This window comes from Silurus meridionalis, chromosome 26 (assembly GCF_014805685.1).
Source record: "Silurus meridionalis isolate SWU-2019-XX chromosome 26, ASM1480568v1, whole genome shotgun sequence".
In the NCBI taxonomy this organism is placed as follows: domain Eukaryota; kingdom Metazoa; phylum Chordata; class Actinopteri; order Siluriformes; family Siluridae; genus Silurus; species Silurus meridionalis.
Genome location: NC_060909.1, coordinates 16,305,703 through 16,318,624, shown reverse-complemented (window position 1 = coordinate 16,318,624; position 12,922 = coordinate 16,305,703). Strand labels below are relative to the sequence as shown.

The 12,922-nt window shown below is 39.0% G+C and overlaps 1 protein-coding gene across 1 annotated transcript; it reads left to right on the top strand.

Annotated features, from left to right (window-relative positions):
* The first annotated feature begins 1,456 nt into the window (after positions 1 to 1,456).
* Positions 1,457 to 12,885, top strand: xk (X-linked Kx blood group (McLeod syndrome)). The gene is made up of 3 exons (XM_046840426.1): positions 1,457 to 1,794; positions 4,975 to 5,237; positions 9,879 to 12,885. The coding sequence occupies exons 1-3, from the start codon at positions 1,550 to 1,552 to the stop codon at positions 10,691 to 10,693; spliced, it is 1,323 nt and encodes a 440-aa protein (XP_046696382.1). The 5' UTR covers positions 1,457 to 1,549; the 3' UTR covers positions 10,694 to 12,885.
* Positions 12,886 to 12,922: the final 37 nt, after the last annotated feature.

Genomic DNA, 12,922 nt, shown 5'->3' with positions numbered 1-12,922 from the left:
TTATACTATACAACCATACACTATATTATACTATACAACCATACACTATACAACAATACACTATATTATATTATACTATACAACAATACACTATATTATATTATACTATACAACCATACACTATATTATATTATACTATACAACCATACTATATTATATTATACTATACAACCATACACTATACAACAATACACTATATTATATTATACTATACAACAATACACTATATTATATTATACTATACAACCATACACTATACAACAATACACTATATTATATTATACTATACAACAATACACTATATTATATTATACTATACAACCATACACTATATTATATTATACTATACAACCATACACTATACAACAATACACTATATTATATTATACTATACAACCATACACTATATTATATTATACTATACAACCATACACTATACAACAATACACTATATTATATTATACTATACAACCATACACTATATTATATTATACTATACAACCATACACTATATTATATTATACTATACAACCATACAATATATTATATTATACTATACAACAATACACTATATTCTATTATACTATACAACCATACACTATACAACAATATACTATATTATATTATACTATACAACCATACACTATATTATATTATACTATACAACCATACACTATATTATATTATACTATACAACCATACACTATACAACAATACACTATATTATATTATACTATACAACAATACACTATACAACAATATACTATATTATATTATACTATACAACAATACACTATATTATATTATACTATACAACAATACACTATATTATATTATACTATACAACCATACACTATACAACAATCTACTATACAACCATACACTATATTATATTATACTATACAAGAATACACTATACAACAGTATACTATACAACAATACACTATATTATATTATACTCTACAACCATACACTATACAACAATCTACTATACAACCATACACTATATTAAATTATATTATATTATACAAGAATACACTATACAACAATACACTATACTGCATCATACTATACAACAATACACTATACAACAATACACTATATTATATTATACTATACAACAATACACTATACAACAATATACTATATTATATTATACTATACAACAATACACTATACAACAATACACTATATTATATTATACTATACAACAATACACTATATTATATTATACTATACAACAATACACTATACAACAATACACTATACTATATTGTACTATACAATATACTATATTATATTATATTATATTATATTATATTATATTATATTATATTATATTATATTATATTATATTATATTATATTATACAACAATACACTAAGGCAATTAGGAAGCATTGGAATGATAGTAAATACAGTAGAACATGGCAACCCAGACCCCCGCTGCATATATGTGTGTGTGTGTGTGTGTGTGTGTGTGTGTGAAAAAGGCAAGCAGCAGCAGCAGAAGAGAAGCGGATCATGATGGCCGGGTGAGGGATGAGAGGATGAGACTGCCGAGCTCCGTCCTGGTGTCGGTGTCTCTGTTCACAGCCGAAACGACGGCAGCTCTGTACCTGAGCACCACGTACCGCTCGGCCGGGGATAAGATCTGGCAGGGCTTCACGCTGCTCTTTACGCTGGTGCCGTGCGTGCTGGTGCAGCTCACCCTCATCTTCATCCACCGGGACCTGAGCAGGGACAGGCCGCTCATCCTGCTCCTGCACCTCCTGCAGCTCGGACCTGTCATCAGGTAAAGCGCACATCTTCCTTCCTTGTGTGTGTGTGTGTGTGTGTGTGTGTGTAGGTGTGGATGTAGGTGTGAGTGTCAAAATTGAAATCCCCAAAGTCGACACGTCCAATTGAGATCATTTATTAGGCTCAGGCTGCATGGAGAAGTCACACACATCACACTCAATCAACGTGGGAGAAATTTGCTGTAACACTCAATAAGGCAGAATGCATTCTTTTGCATATCCACAATGATGATCACAGAAGGGAGCTTCTTCATGTGCCACAGCTGTGCGTAAAGCTCGTAGATGTTCCACGAGGCAGTCATAACGCATAACAGAATGCACTTAACCGTGTTCTCTGTGCGTGTGTGTTTGTGTGTGTGTGTGTATGAGTGAGTGAATGTGATGTGAAAAAAGCCAAAGTGGACAAACATACTGTGGTCTATGTCAACTTGTTTTGGACTGTTTTGGCTGACCTTTTCTCACAATCTTTTGAAAAGTCCATCTTGTAAATGTCCTTCCAAGCAAGTATATGTGGACTCTTTATATATACTATATATATATATATATATATATATATATATATATATATATATATACATTGAGACATTGAGAATAGAGTGTCAGTGTGTCAATACTGCAGAACATAGCAGTTCCACAGTTCCAACCTCATGCACACACACACACACACACACACACACACACACACACACACACACACACACAGTGTGTATAATTGACACATTGACATTGCCTTCTGTTTCCAGTCCTAATCTCACGCTGATCTAATCAGATATATGGTCCTTGTTTCAGAGCAGTGTGTGTAGGGGGCTCATCAATAATGAATCTTTTCATTCACACTGCCTTTCTCATACCGCCTTTCAGAGCACTTTTGTCCGCCTTTCGTCCACCTTTCGTCCACCTTTCGTCCATAATGGCAGTTTTAGGAGCCATTTTGTACTATTAAAGCAATGAATCATTTGCTTTGCATTTTAAAGAAGGTATACGAGTTCCCTTTCTCAGGTGCTATCTATTTATCCAGGCTCTGTGCTAAAGCAGCGCTAAATCGATTTTTAATAGCACAATGTTCGGTGCTTAAAAAAACGCACCAGGATTCATTATGATGTGTCTTACAGTTTGTTCGGCTGTAACAAGGCTATGCCCTGAAATAGAAGCGAGTGACTTAATGGTCGCTTTCCCATACTATAGAATGAGATAAACAGGAAGTGACTCCCGCGTGCCTCGGCTCCTTCCCCTCGGGTCAACACCATTGGAACCGAGATGCCAGATGTCCTGCGTTTGTGCGAAGGCTTTGCTTTGCAGAATGCGATAGAAAGGGCTTGATTCGTTACACAACAATTCCACATTGACAAAAAGATGCGACTCACTGCAGTCAGTTCTGCCTGCTTACGCCTGAGCGGTTGATCGATCAGCGACTGGACCACATCGGAACCTTTTTACTTTCCCTGGCTTGTCATAGGGTCGCGATATTCCAGCAAATACATGTCGATAAAGTGAATAGACGTCTAGATTTAGTGCTCACTGGGATACCGTGTGGGAAAAGGCCGATTGGAGCATGCAGTTTAGCAAAGGATGGAACAATGACAGAGAGAAGGTTTGGCCTAATTAGCATACTAATACTATGCATACTAATTAGCATACATATTTCTTGAAAACTATGGGGAAGAAGCTTTAAGGAAAAATATATTAATTTAAGTAGATGAATGTAGTATAAAAATCAACAAAAGTATTTCTTATTGTCTTTATACGTTGTGATGTGTATGTACTGTTAACTATAGTATGTCTTTATTCTTTTATTTATTTGCATTTCTTTTTCTTTGCTGCTGTAACAGAGAAATTTCCTCAGAGAGAAACAGTGAAGGTGCCATTCAAGCAAACCATCATAGCGCGAAGTGAAGAGTGCAAAGTTTTGCCAAATCAGAAACAAGGTCTTAAATTGGTGAATTAGGAATATTAAAGAAATATAGGAACAATCATATAAATGAAAACAACATTAAGAATTTGAACTTTGGTAAGCAAAAAAATTACAGGTAAACTGAGCAGACATAAAGCTGGAAAACAGGAAATGTTTCCAGACAGGGAGACAAAAAACAAGGTTATCCCAAGGCAAAATGTTAAGAAAAAGACACCGACAAGTCTATTGTTGAGATATGCAAAAAGTATGCAAATGAGGTTTAAATAAAGCTAAGTGAGTATTTGGAGAAATGGGAGGGATTTATGTAGAATTGGGATAAAATAGAGGTAAATGATCATTCTGAGAAAGAGGAGCTATCGGCTGGGAAGAATGAGAGGTGGGAAATGCGAGACCTCTTAAGATTATTGGGTCATGCAAAATAACAAGAAGGAACTTCTAATAAAAATGTGAAATTCATGAATCGCAGAAGAGTAAAATCAGGTAAAATTTTACTTGGGTGTCATTGTGTTGGAGGTGCCTTCAGAAAAGTCTGTGGAACAAGTAAACAAGTTTGCTCCTTCCCATCCACATCTGAAAGTTTCTTCATTTTGGTAAAGTTAAATTGTTAATATTAAGCATTTGGGAAGACATTGTACAGTGGGAGTGGTTAAGTAAACTAATTTGCTTATTATTCTGGATTTGAAGTAAACTAAATTAACTAAACAAATCCAAGCCTTAATTGTTAATTTTATACATATATTTTCTTCTATACATATATATTCTATATAAATATTTGTGGGAACAATTTACAATAATATGTATTTATTTAATAGATTAAATTGACAATATACAAGACAGCAGTATTAGGAACTCTATATGGACAAACATATTGGGACACATGACTTTCTCACACTTTTAACCACAGAGTTAGAGGCACACAATTGTGCAGCCTCTGTGCACAATGTGTGCTTTAGGACGATATGGTTTACATGTGTGGGAGTGGAAAATCTTTAATGGCCATCTACACAGCTCCAACCTCAACCTTATTGAACAGCGTCAGGATAAAGGGGAATGCTAAATGAACCCCAGGTCTCCTCTCTTTACTTTATAGCTCTTAATCTCTATAACCACACACCAAAATCTAGAAAACCTTCCCAGACGTGTGGAGATGATTGTGGGGAATAAGGAATTTAATAAAACTCAACAAAAACCAATACAATGTTGGATATGCAATGTTCTTAAAAAAAAACCTTTGATTAACAGAATCCCGAATCCTCTTTTGCAGGTGTTTGGATGCGTTTTGTATCTATGGAAGCTCAGGAAAGGTGGAGGAGCCATATGTCACCATCACCAGGAAGAAGCAGATGCCCCGGTGCGGCCGGGCCGAGGAGGTGGAGCATGAGGTCGGGCAGGCCGAGGGCAAGTTGGTCGCTCACCGAGCGGCCTTCGCACGAACCTCTGTCATTCAGGCCTTCCTGGGCTCTGCCCCTCAGCTCACACTGCAGCTCTACATTTGCGTGCTGCAGAAGGGCGTTTCCATCGGGAGAGGTGAGCGAACGAATATAGACGCAACTGCTGGAGCTGTTTGTTGCAGGCAGTGCATTCGAAAGCATCGACAGCTCAAGCACTTATGTAAGAGTCTTTTAAAGATATGCCTCGCTCTGAATGCTGACTTACGGTCAGTTTCCTGTCAGGTCATCTGGCCCCTGCTTTGTCTGCGTATGCGTATGCGTGTATGTGTGTACAGTTGATCTTATACAGGAAAGGCACACCTTTTCTGGTCTTATTTAAGACCACACACACTGCTGGGGAAGGGAATACCTTTTCTGGAATCTCTAAAACAAACCGTACCTTCCTGTCTGGTGGATATCGTACACGAAAACCCCGGGGTTTCACCTCAGTCAAGTCAAATGTCTCTTTTGACCTTAGACTAAAGTATAAATATGTACTTTTCAGTCCATTTGTCTTAATTTACAGTCAATTTTTTGCGATCTTGTCAAGACGTTTCTCTTTTCACCCCTTTTCTATAATGTAAAAGAGCCTGACATACCCCATAGCCGAAATCCTAACACCCTATTTAATATGTTGCGATGGCGAATCTGCCCGCATAAACACCTTCAAGAACCATTCAGACCCCTCATCTCCCCAAGAGCTGTTTCAGAGTTCGAGTTCCAAGAGCACGTGCAGAACCGAGCGCTTCTCATGTCGGAGCTAAACCTTCACGTCATTGCTACATTCTACAGTTTAGCCACATGCCAGTGAAACACTTCACACCACAGCAAAATATCTGCTTCCTCGAGCCTTATCTCGGGGATGCACACTGGATGTTCAAGGGATATGACTATGTACAGTAGATAAAGGTCCTGTTCGAAAGATTCCCTCTGTTGAGAGATAGGAAGTAATGAAGTACTTCATGACCGCACTTTAGGTTTTTCCGTTATCAGTACTTTACTTCGCTTTTTATTTTTCGCCCAACTTTTTTATTTTCACTACTTTTTTTACGCAAATATCCGTACTTTGTACTTCTTACATTTTCAAAACAGACTCGTTCATCTGGTGTATAATATCCTGGTTATCACACAACCAGAGACGTAGGCTAGTTTACGAAGCTAACAATGAGCAGGGCAGAAGGCAACAAGAAGTTGAGAACTGAGAACAGAGACCTTCCTGATCATCATCACCTTTTCTTTGCTTGTGTTCTATATGGTGGATGTTCAGTCTGGATACATTCATTAGATAACAAAAATGGTTTTTGTATAAATATATTGATATAATGTGAGGTCCAGTTTCCAGCGTGACACTAAAACAAATAGTAGTAATGACTACTTTTTACTTAAGTACATGTCAGAGCCCAAACTTGAGTAAAAAAGTGTAGCCAGAATCTTTTAAAACATCATTATCTACTTCTACTAGAGTGAAGGATGTGTGTACTTTTGCCAGCCTCTGTTTACGTATCAGTCTGCTGGTGGATTTATTTTATATATCGTACATTTCACAATTAAAATCTCAATTGCAAGAATAAAAGTAATAGATTTATTAAGAGAAAATGCACACACCAGGCAGTGCGTGTGAAGACGAACATGAAAGGTCGTAAGGACAGAATGAGCAATCGGCTGAAACAAGGATAAAACCAATCAGAGGAATAATTTGGAATTGTCGGTAAACGTATTTCGTCTGGACGAGCTGCTGGTGATAAAACGGCGTCACAACCGGGATTTCATCGCCTTTGTGTGCTGAGCCTGAGCTAGTAGTGCTCTATTCTTAGAGACAGCAAGCAAGAGCCAAGACACTATTAATTGCACAGTACATTATAAGCATTACCTCGGAAATGTGCAGTAACTGGCAACCGAGTTGGCAGAAACTCACCGTCATTATTGTTTATACCCGACAGGCTGTAATATCCATTTAGAGTAATATTACCGTGTTTTACAGCAGTCCATGTTGGCAGCAGAATCTTATTATTGAGAATTTAATTAGTAAAAAAAACACATATTTACATTTATACTGTGCACAATTCAACTCTTCAGTGAATCAAACATTTCGATAAAATAAATCAGTATGTCTACATACTTGAAAGCAACCATTTAACAGTCATTTGAACTGAAAAACTATAGTAAAAAATTTATAAAATGAGCTAAAATGAGCGATAAGAACAATGAGAAATTAAAAAAGCAAGAAAAGCATTGTCTAAAATACCAACCTTGCTTCAAGCTATATGGCAAAATTTTCATTTTTTTAAGAATTGGGACACCTGACATTCCAAGCCTTATGTGGTTCTTTCCCAAACTGTTACCACAAATCCGGAGGTGTACATGGGTTGGAGTGGAAGATCTCCTGCTATAGAGCTCTGACCCTATATAGAAGACCATTGGTATGAATTTAAAAACGCTGATATCACCACAGGCCTCCTCACCTCGCCTACATCAGTGCCTCACTTTACTAACGACCTTGTGAATCTGCCTTGGATATTTCACAAAACGACCATCATTTGGAAAAACTACTTGGTTCGCATGCACACACTTCCAGCCAATCACAATCGAAGGATTCAGACAGACCACGAAATAAAACCGTACAGTATAATCTGCCAGAATTGTAAAAAGAACAATCTACATATAGAGTAGCGAATTGGAAAGGTAAAGTGAGCTTGAAAAAGATCACGTCAGAGGAAAAGTGTATTTTCAGTCTCTCCATCATCTGATCTGTTTTATTACATGGTTAAATGTGCTGCTTATTAAGCACCTGCTGACCCAGCACTTTGTAACATGCCCTCCGGTGAGCAAGCAGGAATATAAACCTGTCTTGGAAGACCACGGTACAGATGGAGGCTCCTGGCATGTGGTATATCATTCGGGAACTCTTGGCAAGCAATGCAGTATTTGAGGATTAGTGGAGCGGAGACTTAATTCTCTGAAAGGGGCTATATGTTTACAGGGGTCTTTTTGTGGATTTTTTGTTGTCTGAACAATTCAAGGATCCGTGTAATAGGAGAGAATGATGTACTGATTACTAGTGAAGCCTAAAGATGGCAAAGAACCGAAGCAGCTCATCAGCTCGGCAATTTATTGTGTTTGCACATTTGCTTTTGCCGTGCCGTGAAAAACATGGAATATGATTATAACTAAACGATTCCACGCCCAGTCCTAAAGTAGTGTTCATGTAAGACTCTTATATGCCTAATATAAATGTGCTGTTTGATTGGAAAATAATGAACAAGACTGTTCATGATGCAGCCCATCTGGTACCCAGAACTATGCCAAGTCACAGAGATCACACTTTTCTCCCCACTCTGGTATTTAATATGAATATTAACTGGAGCTATTAACCTGAATGTACATAATGCATTGTGCTGCTGCCACATGATTGGCTGATCAGATAACTGTGTAGGAGTAAAGGGAATTCTAATCAAGTGGACGGTGTCAGAGATCTTGCGGGTGTTCTGGAGACTGGATGGTAGGACCCAAATGCAGGATGCGAGCAGGAGTTAGGTGAAAACACAGGCACCTTTCGGCTTCTCCCATTAGGGGTCGCCACAGCGGATCATCCATATTCATGATCCGCATGTTTGATTTGGCACGTTTTTACGCCAAATGCCCTTCCTAATGCAACCCTCCCCATTTATCCGGGCTTGGGACCTTTCACTGGCTTGTGCAACCCTAATGGCTGGGGTCGATTTCCTGACCGGGAGTCGAACCCGGGCCGCAGCGGTGGGAGCGCAGCATCCTAACTACTAGGCCACCAGGGAACCCTGGGGCACAGGCATTCAGCCACTCCAAGGCCCTCTAGCAGGCCCCCAGTCACGTCAGCATTTTCACCTCCTTTGAATAAATAGTCAGAGAGCGGATTACCGAGTTCGACGATGACTGACAGAGAAGAAGAAATTGATAAGGTCGCAGATACACTTCCACATTTTACTTTTCAAGAACAGCTGGAAATTGTGAGGAGAGATCGACCAAAACAGTTTAAAGTTAAGTTTTTCATGAACCGTTTCTACTTTTGGGTTTTTTTTCCTGTAGAATTTGCACAAAAATGTCAAATTTGCATTCATTTTAAATCCTCAGGAAAACCGAAATGCACAATTGGACAATTGTGGTAAAAAAAAACTGTCATTTTATGAGGTTCATATCGACGCTGTGGCTGCAGTTTAATTGGGTTAATTGGGTTATTTACTTTAGTAATGATTTATTTTCACCGTATGAGATTCCTGTCTGTGATGCATCGCCTTATTGTACTGCGTTTCTCTAGAAAATTTTAAGGTTCCTAAAGCATTATTCAATTTGATTGATGCAACGCATCAATTATTATAAATCACTAAACATTTGTTTTTCTGTTGCACCAAGTCTGAAATCAGCACCAAAATCCGCCATGATGCGCACGTCCGGCGATTTAAACCGTCCGTGTGGAAACATAGCAAAAGTTTCGTTTGGTGTTGTTTTGGTTTAAAACATTGACAAGAATATTTTCTCTTCGTGCTTCATGTTGAGTTTGGTTTCACTAATAATAATAACCGTATTAATTAATTATTAAAAAGTATGCATTTAAGGTACTGTTACATTTCCCAGACTCAGATTCTGTTTCCTTTCAGCAACACTTTCTCTCATTCTGACTCATCGTATTTGTCTCGTCTTCCCTATCTTCTTCTCTCTCTGCACCTCTGTAATTCATTTTCATTTATTTCTGTCTCTTTCCCAGGCACCCTGATGGTCATCTCTCTGCTGTCGATCGTATACGGGGCCATGCGCTGCAACATCCTGGCCATCAAGATCCGCTACGACGACTACGCGGTGTCGGTGCGCCCTGCGGCCTACGTGTGCGTGTTGCTGTGGCGCAGCTTCGAGATCGCGACGCGCGTTGCTGTGCTCGTGCTTTTCGGCTCCGTAATGAAGGCCTGGCTGCTGCCTGTGGTCCTGCTCAGCTTCTTCGCCTTCTTCCTGCAGCCGTGGGTGGCCTTCTGGCGCAGCGGCTCGCCTTTCCCCGAGAGCATCGAGAAGACTCTGACGCGCGTGGGCACGGCCACCGCGCTCGCCATGCTCACTTTCCTGTACGCCGGGATCAACGTTTTCTGCTGGTCAGCCGTGCAGCTTAAACTCGAAGACCCGGACCTGATAGACAAAAACTACGGCTGGAGGCGAGCGACCGCTTACTACTCTGTACGCTTCGTCGAGAACGTAGCGCTCACGTCGCTCTGGTTCGCACACCGCACCGAGTTTTACCGTCGAGTAGATGCGCCAGTGCTTGAGCTGCTCCTGCTCCTGAGCTACGTCTTCGCCGTGTTCTTCATGCTCTTGTTCTACCAGTGCTGCCACCCCTGTAGGCACCTGTTCTCCTCCAGCCCAGTGCAGGGACTATGGGAGCGCTGTGGAGCGCTTCGGATGCCGCCGGTGTCATGTCCCCAGCCTGCACGCACACAGGACAAGGTCTCACTAGAGAACCCCGAACAAGCCAAAGATGCGGACGATGAACAAGTTTCCGTGAACAACAAAGACGCCAACCAGTGTCTGTGCTAAAGAGCAACAGCACAGATGGGAAAATGGATCAGGTGGCAAATCACAGGGACGCTCTTCAGCTTAAGCTGACGATTTTTTTGCTCTGAAACGTTGCGATTCAAACGTGCCAAACCGAACCTTTCTGAACATTTAATAAAAAAGTGGGCCGTATGAACCAAAAACCTAATTAGCCAATGAAATTCATGTATGTGGATTGTATGGAAAGTCTTCCTTTTTTTTTTTTTTTTTTCTCGTCCATTGGAGGTTCAGACAAACCTGCCAGCATGATCGTGGCTCGGATCGTTTACATGCTGTTTTTTTTCGGAATGCATGTGCAGATGAACAAAATGAGAATGCTGCTTTTTTTTTCATGTACACTGCTGTCTGCTTGTCTCTCTGTCCGTCTGTCTCTACTTCTCTCTTTCACACCTCCCTAATTTTCCATAATGATGAAAAAAGTCATTTGCTTTGATTTTTCAAATACTGATCTCATGAATGGTACATATAATAATAAAAGCAACAATATTTCCAGCACTTTTAAAGGCACATTTTAGTAAACAATTTCAAAGATTGCACATACAATCGTCCAATCCGAATGCAGTATTTGTATTTTTTTTATAAGAGTATAAATGGCTCATGAAAGCGTCAGTTAGAGACGATCTAAGCGGTTAAAGGGTCTCCTGGTCAGCAGTATACAGCCTTAACCACTCACACACACACAGACCACTGCTGGCTATTATGTGCATTAACACAATGGGGACTAATAGGGGGCCTTATTTTAATACATTAAAATTGTATTCAGTTTTAATTCATTTTGCACTTTTCCTTTTAACCTGGCTTTAAGAAGAAAGGCTGCATAGAAGAAGCACCAGAATTCTCACATTATTAATAAAAATGTATGCAAAACCTGATATAAAAGAAAAAGTTTATTAAGTAGCCCAAATCCTTGAACCTGGCAACGCAGCAACGTGAGGTAATAATTAACGTATTAAATATTCACTATTACAAGCCACTGTTATAAGCCTACATACTGCAGTTATACTGTAGCTCATCTTTTTTTGAACTGAATCTCTGCCTCAGCGTTAACACCAAAAAAATCTTTTTCACAGGTTTTTGCTGGAAAATGCAGATAAAATATCCGTGAATGATTTTTAATACCCAATTTGTACTCGAACATTAAATATTCATAGTTAGACATCATTGGAAGATTTTTGCACCAGTTCTGCTTTCACTCACGTGAAAAAAAAAATGCCTTATTCAATCAAATTCATGTTAAAAAAAAACTAAATACTAAGATTTAAATGCTACACGAGCTGGAACTGTATAAACTCGGTACCCTGAGGAGTTTCTTAGGTTGGTTTCTTCATTATGTTGTGTTATACATTATTCTAAACAGCGCCCCCTTTTATTACTCATTTATTAGACACAAATATGTCTTTTGTTTTTTTAATTATTCAGAAGGAAATAACATCTGTGTCATACATTATATAGATAGAAGTATCTGGACACCTGGAAGTCAAATGTGGTTCCTTCGCTAAAGTTCTCACAAAGTTGAAGGAACACTGTTGGATTTGGATGACTTTGGTAGCATTAAATGTTCCCACAACTAGGAGACCCAAACCTGACAAAGCTCTAACCTCAACCCTACTGCAATAAATTGGAATTCTGATTGGATCCCAGGCCTCCTCACCTCACCTACATCAGTACCTGACTGTCCTTTACATACCCATGTGGCTGAATGAGCAAAATTTTCTAAATCTAGTCGAACATCTTCCCAGAAGAGTGGAGGGAATTATTAAAGTAAACGGGAACTCAATGGCGAACCGGGGGTGTCCACAAACTTTGTTATGTAGGTTATATGGATTTTTGGACACGTCTTCATGTTCTATTTCTTTACAAATAAAAAAAAAAAATTATTAAAATATTGAAATCCACACTGTACACTGTATTTTACACTTCTGTTCATTCGCACACTGTTTTACTATTAAAAAAGGGACCACGTTTGCACACTGTTTTGCTAAATGAAAGATATAAACGACTATACACAGGCATGATGATTGTATTTGGGCTTTTGGCGCCCTCTGGTGTTTGGGTAAATGAACATAATGTTTGGTTTGTACGAATGTGACCTGCGAATGACTTTGCTTGTTAGAGCTTTCCTCTGTACATAGAGTCTGAGAAACAAACCCTCAATTAAAAAAAAGAAAAATGAAGACTGGATAACTTCACGTGTCTGTTTCCATAGTAACA

Excerpts from the sequence above, each read along its gene's own strand:
- xk (XM_046840426.1), top strand. The coding sequence starts at position 1,550 with ATGAGACTGCCGAGCTCCGTCCTGGTGTCGGTGTCTCTGTTCACAGCC. Across the intron at positions 1,795-4,974 it reads CAGCTCGGACCTGTCATCAG|GTGTTTGGATGCGTTTTGTA; the intron begins GTAAAGCGCACA and ends CCTCTTTTGCAG. Across the intron at positions 5,238-9,878 it reads GGGCGTTTCCATCGGGAGAG|GCACCCTGATGGTCATCTCT; the intron begins GTGAGCGAACGA and ends TCTCTTTCCCAG.